Source organism: Dermacentor albipictus, chromosome 3 (genome assembly GCF_038994185.2).
Source record: "Dermacentor albipictus isolate Rhodes 1998 colony chromosome 3, USDA_Dalb.pri_finalv2, whole genome shotgun sequence".
Lineage (NCBI taxonomy): Eukaryota > Metazoa > Arthropoda > Arachnida > Ixodida > Ixodidae > Dermacentor > Dermacentor albipictus.
The window spans coordinates 140,168,596-140,183,121 of NC_091823.1; the positions used below are offsets into that span (position 1 = coordinate 140,168,596).

Here is a 14,526-nt window from a genome sequence, read left to right on the forward strand (position 1 = left end):
ACTCACCCGAGTGATGCTCGGCCTACTGCCTACATTATCATTACGATCGACTGGTGATAACAAGTCGATGGTAACAAAGGACAAGAGTGAAAGGAATCATTGGATTATACTATTCACTCACCAAGGACTCGGTAACATTGTCCCAGTCCTTTGAGATTCGGATCAAGCAGGCATACAACTGCTGCAGCTGTCCAGTGGCTGAGACCTTTTACATCTCGCTGTCTCCCTCTGTGCGCAGGACGTGCTGTTTGATGCCCAGCGGCACGTGGTGAAAAAGATAGTCTTGCAGAGCAACTACCCAGGCCACTACAACTTTCAGCAATACTACCGGTGCCCATTTCGGCTGAAGTTGCGCCTCCCTCCTACACCCGAGCAGCGCCGGGCCACCCTGGTTGATGTGGCCGACGAGGACGAGGGACACGCGGTCACTGCCTTCACCAAGGTAAGGGAGGAGCCTGAACGTTGTGAACTCGTCATCTCCTCTTCAGGCCATCATTTTGTCACGCATCAGTAGTTGTCGTCAATCTTGTGTGCTCATTCCCTTTCTTGAGTACTCGGACTTTGTTTTTCGTGTGTGTATACTTTTGGAAAGATGTGTTTGTTGCGGTGTGGTATCACTTGTGGCGTGTGCATTTTGCACCACCAGTGACTTACATTACACCCACGCCACATAGTATGTGCATATAAGGAGCGGGTAATTTAACTTTGAATTGTAATTGTGCAGCTTCACCGACTGATATAGCGAGGACAGTGTGGTATGGGTGAACTGCTGAAATATGCAAAACTTGAAAGAGTGCTGTGAAATGTTGCGCTGTTGTTCACACAGTACCATCACACCTTGACTGGTCATCACTAAAGACCGGCCAATACCGGTCATCTTTAATGATTTCTAGAGTAAAAAAAATCGCTTAAAAGAAGTGGCTGGTGGGCTACTTGGTACTGCATAACTTTAGCTATAGCAGGAAGGGCACACGGGACGAAGGATGCCATCCTGGGTGACCTTAGTTAAGAATAATTTAATTCGTTTTTTAAAAGATGTTCCTAGTACTGGTAAAAACGAAAGTAAGGCCAGTTTTAGCTGTTGAACACAAAACAATGCTCTAACCTCTATTTATAGTTTGTTGTTATAATACTTAATTGTTGTTGTTGATGATCATTCAGGAAGGCATTGCCGTTTGATGCAAATACAGTCGCTGACCGTTTATTTGGACCTCACGGGGACTGCGGAAATGTCCGAATAAACAGGTGTCCGAAAAGGCAGATTAAGGGAAAAAAAATGAACTCCTTTATTTGCACGCACTTATTCGGGCTCGGCAGTAGGCTTGAAGAAATCGTGAATGCGCCATTGCACGCTGTTCCGTTTACGTGCAATCAGATAAGCCTGAATATCGGGGAGGGTCGTACGGTCACTATAGGCGGCTGAAAGCACAGTCACTGCTTGTACACGCTCCGCATGCGACGGCAGCGTACCACATGGTGCCTCATCTTCCGACTCGGGAGTCATCGTCCGGCGGTGCAGCAGAAACCTGACGAATGATCTCGCCGTCGTCGAGTTCTGCGCATGTCAGTACAGCAGTGTCAGCACCTGTGAAAGTGTCAAATGAGACAGTGTCCGGAATTGCAAAGCAACCACTGCGCAGGTTTTCAGAACATTTTCCGCGTCAGTAGGGAGCACATCGGAAGGTGACAAATCTTAGGCCTCCCGGCAACCGCTTGCCGGCATCGCCGGCATTCTCCAGCGCAGTCTGCGCGGGCACTGTCGGCACCATTAGACACTTGATGCGATATTTCTGTATGCCGCGTTGGATCACCGGAACCTCGACACAGAATGCGAAGCAAACACCACCACGCCGACACCAGTCGCTCAAACAAAAAACATGGCCTACTCGCAGCGTCGTGCACGAAGAAACAAATCAGCTGCTGGATTGTCTTGACATGGCTACTAAGCTGAAACCGAAACTGCTGTAGAGCCACTCTATCAAACCAGGCAGAAACGATGATGATGAGTGGAGATTTACAGTAGCGCCACTTCGTGGGGCAGCAAGGAGGCTCCGTTCAAAACAAAAATGGCGTTCAGCAAGTCGAACTATGCACCAGTCAGAGTCGGTGCATGATGCTCTCGATCGAGTTGGCTCAATGAGTGTCTGAAAAATCAGATGAGAGGTTGCAAGGTGTTCGAACTTTCGGCAGTTGTTATACATTATGGTCTATGGGGAGAATGGCAGTGCCACGAAGCAGACCGAATAATTGAGCATGTCCGAATTTTTGGAGTCCGGAAAATCAGTCGGTGACTGTACTGGCGTTTATTCTTCAAGTTACAGTTATACAAATAAAAGCACTTCCTTTAGCATCTTAAGATCTTGTCAGAGCGGCCATGACAAGGTGCTTGCACGCCAGCTCCTCCGAGTCGTTCTGCCTCCGTCTGCTCTCCCAGCTTCCCACAGCCCCGCCTCCCTCACCAAGACGTCCCCCCACGGCAAGCCCAACCAAAGTCGTAAATTTGAGGAGAGTCACGGGGTACGGGTAGGCTGTCGGCGGAGGGAAGCGCCGTTCCGTTCTTACGGCAGAGCATCTGGAGTATCTCATTTCACTATACAAACAAAAGAACCATACAAACACAACAAAATAACAGCAGTGAGTACAAATGTCTGAACAATGAACATGGTTATAACATATTAGAAGATATATAAACTAAATATAAATGGTTCTCCCTGAGATAAGCATAAAGCAGTTATATGCTTATCACAAGTATTGGATGTAACGAAGGTACAGTAGAACCCCGTTGTTACGTTCCTCACTGCTGCGTTTTCCCGGTTGCTACGTCATTTTCATCCGGTCCCGGCATAGCTTCCATAGGATACAATGTATAAGGAACCCCGCTGTTACGAAGTAGCTGTGAAAACGTTCCTACATGATATGTCGCAACTTAGCACCCCGCACCCGCCTGGGCTAAAATAGGCAACGCGTTCCAACCGCCATTTTGGCTTTTGACGAGTTTTGGCTGGGCTTGGCTATGGAACTGGCTGCAGGAAGCCGCACGCCAGTTCGAGAGGCCGCCACTAAGTGACCATTCGTGAAAAATGCTCTCACTGTCATCACTGTGATTACGGTCACCGCATCATTGTTGGATGTGTCGACTCACGGAGGAAGGAAACTCAGGAGAGGCCCTGACGTCACTCTTTGTGAAGCTAAAGTTAAACCGGAAGTTGGTGTTGCTGGTGGCGTTGGTGTGCCTATCGGGCCAGCTCTCCTCTCCTGTTTACATTTCTCCCACGCCACGCTGCGCGCAACTGGGCTGCTCGGACATGCGCGCTCCGCAGCAATACTGAACAATTGTTAGCACGTTAGCATGATTACGCCAAAAATGGCAAAATTTCCCATGGATATTCCTTCGTTCATTGCCATTGCCGTGGCGCGGTGACGACGAGGAGCACGAGCCGCATGATTCCGAGGAGTTGCCAAATCGTAGCTTTGGAGAAGCCGTCGCGGCTCTGGACCTCTTCCACAGGTATGTCGCACCTCACAGCGACGCTGACAGCAATGCGGCCTTCCAGGCTATTGAGAAACGTGTGGCGATTTCTAGCGAGCGAAAGAAACAGCAAGCCGCCATTATAGGCTTTTTTTAAGTCCTAAGCGCACTCTGTGGAAATAAATTGTCTATAGTTGAAGCTGTATTTTTTCATTCAGTTTCAGAGCTTTCCTCACTGTTGCGTTTTCCCGGCTGTTACGTTTTTTTTTTCCCTAGTCCGGGTTGAAAAACGTATGAACGGGGTTCCACTGTAGGTCAAAGTAGGTCAAATCAGAAATTTCCTTCGTTATATCTAAATTTTGTTGTATCGGAATTCGACCTTTTATGCAAATAAGTACAGTCACCAATCGATTTTTCTTACACGGAAAGGGCCCGCAGTTTTCCAGATTATCGGGTAATCGAAAAAAGCAAGTTTGAGTGAGAAAACAATTCATGTTGATGAATTTGGGAGTCGGTGATGAATGGTACTGTTTCATGCCACGTTCACAACATATTCACATGGGCGGTACCAATTAGGCGAAGCCAGCCATGCTTTCGCTTGCACTCCACCCTGATAGCGTCGCCCGCACTGGGACGACGCTATCGTGAAAAGTGCCTGCAGCAGGGAGCAAATGCTTCGTCTGCCTCTCGCCTAATGGGTCACCGAAACTTGAGGTTACGCAAATGCCAAATGCATGGGAAGAGAGTTACATGGTGCCGCGCCATCTTGATAAGCCTACTCTTTGCACACGTGGCAGATCACCTCTAAAGCAGAGTGCGTGGCTGTGTATGCGCTCAGCTGCACTTAAGGGGGGACGCGGGTCTTGAAATCGCGAAAAATGGTCAAAAATGGCAATTTTCAAAAATTGCGTTTTTGAAGTCTTTAATGTCCCAACTATGCCTCTACAAAATATTATGGCTCAATTCCTACTCGAAGTATAACAAAAACGGCAATTCAGAAACGTCGGTGAGCCGAAATTGAACGCCAAGCGCGAAGGTTTGCCTCAGTTTCAAGCAGCCGTAGCTCCGCACGACGCGAACCGATCGGCGCCATCTTGGTCTCGTTTGAAAGCTGGTTTCCCGCTCTCCATTCTGGCGCCCCTCGGCACGCTGTAGACCCCCGTGCAGCGCAGCGATCGGCACCCGTTCTCAAGCGGGAAATCGTCGCGAGACAGCCGCTGATTGGGTGAAACGGGCGCCTCCTCGAGACGCAGCCCTCTGATTGGCCGTGACGCATGCTTCGCCTGCCGCGGCCCCGCGGCCGCGTTGTTCGACTCCTTCACGTCGTCTGCTTTCGCCGCACGTCATTTTCGCGCTGCTCTCTGTTTCCTAGTATTTTTCGTTCTGTCTTTTTCTTTATCGTTCTTGTAGATATTTTGGCTATTGAGTCGCTTTTTGAACCACGAATTTCTTGCTTTTGCGTGCCTGGTGTCTTTGTTCCGCGTGTCACGATGGCGCGAGACGCGCGCTTGAAAGGAAGCACGCGAAAAGCAGTCAGCAAAAATAGACGCGCATGGAATAAGAGCGCTACATCGTCGGGAACTACAGCTTCGGTGATGCCGCAAGCTGCTGTGCCCTTGGTGGATGCGGCTGGACTGAGCTCACCAACAGCAGCTTCGCCGGTGGACGCGGCTGAACAAACCCCGTCGACGCTAGCTTCGCCGGTGGACGCGGCAGGACAGTGCCGATCGGTGTCAACTTCGGTGTTACCGCAAGTCTCTGCAGTGCCGGTGGATGCGCCTGGACTAAGCCCATCGAAAATGCCAACTTTTGAGACGCTGCAAGTCGCTTCGGATTCCATGTCGTCGGAAGCGGCCGAGCCGGCTGACCTAAGCCTAACGTCGACTTCGGCGTTTCCGCACGCCGCTTTGGTGCCGACGGACGCGGCTGGACCGAGCTCGCGTGCTCAAAGCTTCGACACTGTTTCTCACGGAGGCGGAGTGCGCGGGGCGCGAAAAATACGCAGACAACATTAAAACTTCATTGGCGAAGAAGTCCGCGACTTCCCGCAACTTCGAGCTAATGAACGTCGGCACAGCAAGTGAAGACGACGATCGCGGCACAGAGTACATCATCGTTGATCTCTCTGTGCTAAAGAAACTGTTGAACACGCATGTTTCTTTGCTGGCTGTTGAAAGAGCTGTTGCAGAAGCAGTTTCTCGCTTCAACCAAGGAATGGCAGCAACCAGCAGAGCTGTTGCAGCACAGCTTGGTTACAGTCCTGGGAGCTGCCTCATTCGTAGGAGCCTTGAAAAAGATAAACAGAGGCTGTGCAGGCCTGATAAGAGTCACACCAATGCTGAAAAGGTGATGAAGAGGATGACCAAGAAGCACAAGCCTGACAGAACCCAGGACTACTGCCCAGGACTTTTGTGAATGTTTGGCGGAGTCATAGAAAATAGCAAGTGACTTTCTGAGCTTCTTTTTTGTCAAGTGCCAATGCAATACAGAGGTTTTCACAATCTTTACATGAACAGATTTCTGCGAGTTTCGTGTTATTGTGTTCAGTAATGACTGGGCTGCATGCTAAAGCATTAAATTTTTCCATGTGATAGGTAAACAAAAGTGGCAGAGTAAGCAAAACTTTGAATGCAATTTTCTCAGCTTTGCTTTTTTGATCAAATTCCTTTGCCTTACAGAACTTTTCATAATGTTTGCATCAACTGATTTTATTGAATTAGGTATCATTTTTTTCAGTAAAACCTCAGCTACATCCTAAAGCTTTCCATTTTTCATTAAACCCAATATACGAGCAATTTGGTCAGATGTAAGCTAATTACTCCTGCATTGTTTTTTTCTTCCTACTTTGTTATTCATTCATGACCTATGTGATGACTTTTTAAAAATTTCTTTAGCTTTAGGATGTGCAGTGGGCCCTTGGAAATGACAGCTATTCTTTAAAACTAGTTTTTAAATTAAAAAATTATCATAATGGCCCGTAAGAAAATACCTATGTGGGATAAATTATTTTGCAATATCTTCATTTCTAGATGATATATATAAAATCTGAATATATATTTGGGATCAGCATTCAAAGATATATCTGCATGCTAAATTTCAGGAAGATATCTTGAGAAATAAAAAAAAGTTTTCAAGACCCTCATCCCCCCTTAAGGGGGGATGAGGGTCTTGAAAACTTTTTTTTTATTTCTTAACGTATCTTCCTGAAAATTCGCATGCAGATATATCTTTCAATGCTGATTCCAAATATATATTCAGATTTGATATATCTCATTTAGAAATGAAGATATCGCAAAATAACTTATCCCACATAGGTCTTTTGTTACGGGCCATTATGGTAATTTCTTAATTAAAAAAACTAGTTTTAAAGAATAGCTGTCATTTCCAAGGACCTACTGCACATCCTAAAGCTAAAGAAATTTTTTAAAAGTCATCATATAGGTCATGAATGAATATCAAAGTAGGAAGAAAAAAACAATGCAGGAGTAATTAGCTTACACCTGACCTAATTGCTAGTCTATTTGGTTTAATGAAAAATGGAAAGCTTTAGGATGCAGCTGAGGTTTCACTGAAAAAAATGATACCTAATTCAATAAAATCAGTTGATGCAAACATTATGAAAAGTTCCGTAAGGCAAAGGCATTTGATCGAAAAAGCAAAGCTGAGAAAATTGCATTCAAAGTTTTGCTTACTCTGCCACTTTTGTTTACCTATCACATGGAAAAATTTAATGCTTTAGCATGCAGCCCAGTCATTACTGAACACAATAACACCAAACTCACAGAAATCTGTTCATGTAAAGATTGTGAAAACTTCTGTATTGCGTTGGCCTTTGACAAAAAAAAAAGCTCAAAAAGTCACCTGCTATTTTCTATGAATCTGCCACACATTCACAAAAGTCCTGGGCAGTAGTCCTGGGTTCTGTCAGGCTTGTGTTTCTTGGCCATCCTCTTCTTCACCTTTTCAGCGTTGGTGTGACTTTTATCAGACCTGCACAGCCTCTGCTTATCTTTCTCAAGGCTCCTACGAATGAGGCAGCTCCCAGGACTGTAACCAAGCTGTGCTGCAACAGCTCTGCTGGTTGCTGCCATTCCTTGGTTGAAGCGAGAAACTGCTTCTGCAACAGCTCTTTCAACAGCCAGCAAAGAGTCATGCGTGTTCTTGGAGCTTTGGCTCCAAATGACAGAGTGTAGGCACTCAATGGCGTTCTTTGTCATGCCATCTTTGCAGCGCTCCAAGAGGGCCTCGTCGCCCAGCCTTGCAAAGATTGGCTCAAGAGCAGTGCGAACGTGGCCTGGCAGAGGGTTTTTGTGTGGTGACGGCTCCACTTGGTTCGCCAAAGCACGATTGAAGGCACACCACGAATCAACCCCTTGAGGACAGCAACTGTGGTCTGGGGCTTCATCTGTCGAGGTCATGTGCAACAGCGTGGCATGCACTGCCTTTTTCATGCCTGCAACGTCGTGGCTGTGGCTCCGCAAGGCATACCCATAGTAGTTTGTAATTTTCTTTATCTTATCTTGGGTGAGGTTGCCCTTTCCGCCAAGAGATTCTCCTTGTGCCTTCTTCTTCTCCACCAAGTTGCGAAGAGCCGTCCCCATCCGCTTGTGGACATGGTTCAAGCAGTCTTTCTTTTCAATGGATATATATCCATACACTTCTCCTGAGGTCAATGCATGAAAGGTGCGGCTATCACCATCAGAAAGTATAGTTGTGTACCGCAACCCATTTTTTTCCAGAGACCTGTTGAACAAAATGATAGCTGCTTCAGTCTCCATCCGGCCGGCATTGCAGTCGATGTTTTTCATGCACTTGTGGTTCACAGCCCAGTCACCGTACCCATCATCACTGGGATCAGGTGCCCCTTGGCACCCACGACAGTACCTCGAGAGCACAACATGGTCCAGTACTAGGCCAGTGTATAGCTCTATGATGCAGCCTACTGCAATATTTGAATTGTGACCACGTGTTTTCCATGTGCCATCAAATATGACATCTACATTTCCTGGTGGATTCAGGAAGTTCTTGTACATGTCCTTCACCACTTTGACGCTTGCTGCTTCTGTAGCAGTAGCTACTGCCTGGCAAGCTTTCACCATGGTGTCCATATGCCCCCTGAAAGTCTTGTGGTGAAGTCCTCGGTGAGAGAGGTTCATGGTGGCACAAAAATCTGCTAGGGCAGTCGCTCCCTTGCCTATACTTTGAATTCCCTTCATTGCCCGCAAATTGACTTCAAAGGGCGTGATGTTGGATTTCCCGGGCACTCGTGGCGACGAGAAGTGCCGCTCGGCGAAATCGCAATTTGAGCATGTGAGCTCCAACTTCACTGCTAGGCCGTATTCTCTCTCACTGCACTTTGCGAGTTGGAGAGTGGTCATCCCACACTTGCTGCAGCTTGTGGACACAAACATCTTCTTTAGCACTGAGAGATCAACGATGATGTACTCTGTGCCGCGATCGTCATCTTCACTTGCTGTGCCGACGTTCATTAGCTCGAACTTGCGGGAAGTCGCGGACTGCTTCGCCAATGAAGTTTTAATGTTGTCTGCGTAATTTTCGCGCCCCGCGCACTCCGCCTCCGTGAAAAACACCGTGTCGAAGCGTTGAGCACGCGAGCTCGGTTCAGCCGCGTCCGCCGGCACCGAAGCGGCGTGCGGAAACGCCGAAGTCAACGTTAGGCTTAGGTCAGCCGGCTCGGCCGCTTCCGACGACACGGAATCCGAAGCGACTTGCAGCGTCTCAAAAGTTGGCATTTTCGACGGGCTTAGTCCAGGCGCATCCACCGGCACTGCACAGACTTGCGGTAACGAAGTTGACACTGATCGGCACTGTCCAGCCGCGTCCACAGGCGAAGCTAGCGTCGACGGGGTTTGTTCAGCCGCGTCCACCGGCGAAGCTGTTGTTGCCGAGCTCAGTCCTGCCGCATCCACCAAGGGCACAGCAGCTTGCGGCATCACCGAAGCTGTAGTTCTCGACGATGTAGCGCTGTTCTTATTCCATGCGCGTCTCTTTTTGCCGACTGCTTTTCGCGTGCTTGCTTTCAAGCGCGCGTCTCGCGCCATCGTGACACGCGGAACAAAGCCACCAGGCACGCAAAAGCAAGAAATTCGTGGTTAAAAGAAGCGACCCAATAGCCAAAATATCTAGAAGAACGATAAAGAAAAAGGCAGAACGAAAAATACTAGGAAACAAAGAGGAGCTCGAAAAATGACGTGCGTGCAGGCGAAAGCAGACGACGTGAAGGAGTCGAACAACGCGGCCGCGGAAGGCGAAGCATACGTCACGGCCAATCAGAGGGCTGCGCCTCGAGGAGGCGCCCGGTTCACCCAATCAGCGGCTGTCTCGCGACGATTTCCCGCTTGAGAACGGGTGCCAATCCCTCCGCTGCACGAGGGTCTACAGCGTGCCGAGGGGCGCCAGAATGGAGAGCGGGAAACCAGCTTTCAAACGAGACCAAGATGGCGCCGATCGGTTCGCGTCGCGCGGAGCTACGGCAGCTTGAAAATGAGGCAAATCTTCGCGCTTGGCATTCAATTTCGGCTCACCGACGTTTATAAATTACCGTTTATTTTATACTTCGAGTAGGAATTGCGCCATAATATTTTGTAGAGGCATAGTTGGGACATTAAAGACTTCAAAAACGCAATTTTTGAAAATTGCCATTTTTGACCATTTTTCGCGATTTCAAGACCCGCGTCCCCCCTTAAGCCATGCGCAGCCATGGCTGAGACGCGCCGCAGAAATTGGGACGGGCACCAACTTACCCTGTCCCTCACGCACGCCTGACCGTGTTACTCTGAGCTTGCTCTCGTGCCCCGCCTTCCCTTTGCTCGCGCGGGGAGGCAACACTCATGCATAAAACCACCATCTTTCTTTCTCACACTTGCACACTTTCACTCAACATAAAGCGCAAAGTGTGTGGCGCGATAGGATTTTATCACACTTGGACTTTATACGGAACATGATGCGGCTTAACTTCGGTGGTTGCTCTTGTTGCGCGTGTGCCATTTGAGGTGCGTTTGCAAGCGACTGCTTTTAATCCAGTCATTTGACCATCTGCATCCACGGAAGTTTCCATTCATTAGACAGTTTTAGTATAGCGTACGCTATACCATTGCGTACGCTAAAAAATAGCGGGTCGTCACTGTGCATGCGCTGAACGCTAAACGAAATAGCGGGTATAGAGGGCGAACACAACGCAAATGAGTTGGCGTTAGTGTTTTTGCAAGGTTTGCGGAGCTTGCGGAGCTTGCGGGAAACATGGCGGCGGTCCCGGCTGCCCGCTTCGAATTGAATTTGGCGTTGCTTTTGTAAAATGCACTTCGTTCGTAGGAAATGACTGTGTAAACGGCTTTCGCTTAGTCTGAGGCCACTTCGACGACAGAGTATTATGGATAACATCGTGGTGTTTTCGAGATTGTTTCTCATTTCGAAGTAGTCGAAGCCTAACGAAAGAAATGTTCGCGATGTCAGCGCCACCTATCGCTACAGGCGTGAAATAGCGCCGCAACGACGGCATATGGCCTCTGAGATCCGAAGATATCGCTGGCCAACTAAAATCGTAGAAAACGTGCGCTGCTTAGCGTACGCTATATTATAGCATATAGCGTACAGTAAACTAAAGCTGTCTATTCTCTTGGCATTCCTTTGCTGCTGAAGTGAAATTTCGTTATACAGTTTATGCTTGTTACAATGGACTTTTGGATATAATGGACCATATTTCAGCAGTAGTTTGTTCTACTATTTTAATAATGCAACGAAGTCTGCTTTTAATGGACCACGCTACAACGGACTATCGGCTACAGAGGACGAAATTAGCGGCAATTTTTGTCAAAATCGGGCATATAAAACGGACTTTTGCCACTTTGACGCGGGCTGGAAACTGACTTGCAAGGGTCAGCCGAAGATTGAAGCTCGCTATCTTACATCCGAGGGAGGGACGAAAGTGAGGCAGAAGTGCGCCATCTTTCACGTGCGAGGCACGGGGGGAGGCGAGGGAAAAAAGGGGGGATTCTACTCCAGTGGCTGCTGTTACTGGCACGGCGGTGCGGGCGCCTGACACGGGCTGGCAACTGACTTGCAAGGGTCAGCCGAAGATTGAAGCTCACTATCTTACGTCCGAGGGAGGGACGAAAGTGAGGCAGAAGTGCGCCATCTTTCACGTGCGAGGCATGGGGGGAGGCGAGAGGAAAAAGGGGGGGTTCTACTCCAGTGGCCGCTGTTACCGGCACGGCGGTGCGGGTGCCGTATCTTGAAAGTGATCTGCAATGTGGACAACATGCGCCCAGTGCTGGTAGCTTTGTATGTGCTGTGCCTTCGACGTTTAGTTCGCGTTGAAGCGAGAGACAGCACGAAGGTCGATTGTGCTGCCATGCTTATTTTGTATAATTTGCTATCAATCGATGTTTTACCTTTCAGGTGAAACTGCAACTTTTTTTGTTCGTTTTTTACTTTGGAAGTTCGTCACTCACACTTTGCAATAAAGTTGTTAGACATTGCGACGAAAATTTTGGAAGTGAGGAGTCTTGGATATTACGGACTTCGGATAAAACAGACATTTTTGTCAGATTATCAGGGTCCGTTGTAATGATTGTCGACTGTATTGAAATCGCTTACAAACACACTTCGTCATATTGAGGTTCTAATTACACGGTGTTCTATAGACAAGAGGTTATAAAAAGTTCAATACTTTGTTAGATCAAGAATTTCGTTATATTGAAGTTTGTCATATCAAGGTTTAACTGTATTTTTGTGTTAGATATGGGTTCATTATAATGAGGTTTGACTGTATATGTTCCTCAGCATACACAGTATGCCAGCCCTGTTCATTTCGCATTGCGAAGGGAATAAAAACAGCATGTAGGACAGGACCAAAGCTGAGATGATGTCCTTTGCCCTGTCTTCATTTCATCGTGCACCAACCAGCCCAATTCAGCACACTCCTGCACTTCACATGGCATCATTATGATGACTGCTGCTGCGAATTCACAGGCCGTCTTGTCATACTCAGTACCTACATTATACTCGCTGCAAATACGCATGCGACAAATGGACATTTCCAGCAGGTTTAAGGCCTGTTGCCTTTTAGCCCAAACTTGTGAGCTGCACTCACCTGCATCCTCTGTCCTTGCAGTGGGACGAGCTCCAAGAGCGCCTGGTCAAAGCATCCGAGCGCCCAGTTGTCCTGAACAGAACCTCCTCGACAAACACCACCAATCCATTCGGATCTACCTACTGCTATGGATACCAGGACATCATCTTCGAGGTGAGAGGAGTCCGCCTTCAGCATACTTTATGACCACTTGTATGGTAGATGTCCATGCTTCAGCATTTGATTGTGTGTTATTGAGGTAATGAGGTTGGGCCTTGTTTATGTGTCGCTGTGCTCAGCAAAGTCGATGCTCATTACAACAGGCACTTATTAGTGTCTGTTATATAGTGCAGTCCACTTGTAATGATATATCAGTTATAACAATGAGTCAACTTAAGAGTATCGACTGCGCAAAAAAAAAAAACCATGCAGTCGTTCGATTTTTCGGACGTCCTATTGGACAGTGCCCCTTAAAGCCAGTGTATAAAAAGCCTGAAATTTCGGCCTGTTAAACCCTTTTCCTTCCGGACTTTGTACCCCTAACCACAGGTCCAAAGTGGCATTCATCGCTGCCATTTTGATTATCTCGAAGCCTCAAATTCCCACTCGCGCACACCAATCTGTTAGCCATAACCAGCCACAGCACTGCAGCCACCTATTGTATTCAAACCTCAAACCAGTGCTGTCACACGCCAGTCCGTTGGCAGCAGTAGCCATCCGTAGCGATGGCCATAGCTTTTTGTACTTATCCACACATTTTTTTTTATTAGCTTTGTGATAGGTCGTGTGATCGTGTTGTGCTGCTGTGCGCTCTTTTTGACGTTCACTTTGAAGCTTCGTGCTGTTTCGGGCTGTGCTTTGCATCGAGCATATTAGCTGCTGACAGTGATGGCTCTGACTACGCTTTCGTCATCTTCGCCCGTGGCTTTGAAGCGCACAACCCCTACTGTAGGTTGATGGTGGAAAAGAAAGCCGCCATCATCAAGCAAGTTGAAAGTGGCCGGTCACAAGACGACGGTGGCAAGGAGTTCGGAATTTCAAAGCGAACGGTTTCAGATTTCATAAAAAACAAGTTGAAGATCTTGGAAGCAGCGAGAAAGTCAACCGGGGCTCAAGAACAGTATGCAAGTCAGGCTGTTTACCTAAAGTTTGAGGGAGCGCTCCCTATGTGGCTAAATACCGTGACCATAAAGCGAATCCCTGTGTCGGGTTATGTCCTCAAGCAAAAGGTGGAGGCTTTTGCGCTTCAAATGAACGTCGAGGATTTCAAGTTCTGCGACGGGTGACTCAGAAATTTCAAGAATTGCAATGACCTGAAGTTCAAGATGTGCGGGAACAGCGGTGCTATTGGCAGTTCAGTTGTCGCCCAGTATTGGAATGGAAATCTGCAGCCTTTGTTGCAGAAGTTTGTGCCTGAGAACATTTTCAGCCACGATAGAACTTGATTGTTCTGCAAAATGTTCCCAGGGAAAATGCATTTGCTGGTGACCCCTGCCATGGCGGCAAACACAGCAAAGAGTGGCCGTCAGCAGTAACAGCAGTAACATATCTCGTCAGCAGTAACATATCTGGCAGCGAAAAACTTCCGATGCTCGTCATAGGGAAATCGAAGAATCCAAGGTGTTTTAAGGAAGCAGCTCTACCTGTTCAGTACGATGCCCACAAGAAGGCCTGGATAACACAGCAGTTATTTGAAGTGTACATTCCCAATTTGGACTGAAGGTTCTAACAGCAGCATCGAAAACCTCTGCTATTTGTAGACAACTGTGCTGCACATGGCCACATCAAAGACCTAAAGGCTATACAGGTGGAATTTCTGCCGCCAAATGCCACATCAGTCCTGCAGCCAATGGACCAAACCGTGGTCCACAACCTGAAGCTTCTGTACGAGTCGCGCCTGCTCAACCACATGGTGCTGTGCTCAGACAGTGGTAAAAGTTACACTGTTGACCCTAGGTCTGCTGTT

At 47.9% G+C, this 14,526-nt stretch overlaps 1 protein-coding gene across 8 annotated transcripts in view; it reads left to right on the top strand.

Annotated features, from left to right (window-relative positions):
* Positions 1 to 14,526, top strand: part of LOC135917723 (phagosome assembly factor 1) — an 85,142-nt gene that overhangs the window by 51,501 nt on the left and 19,115 nt on the right. For all 8 annotated transcript variants that reach the window (XR_010569380.2, XR_010569382.2, XR_010569381.2 and 5 more), the window contains 2 exons: positions 239 to 442; positions 12,603 to 12,734. Coding sequence is in view for 5 of the 8 variants with exons in the window: in XM_065451290.1 (XP_065307362.1) it covers positions 239 to 442; positions 12,603 to 12,734 (336 nt within the window). In the remaining 3 variants the exon portion in view is untranslated. The remainder of the gene's footprint in view (positions 1 to 238; positions 443 to 12,602; positions 12,735 to 14,526) is intronic.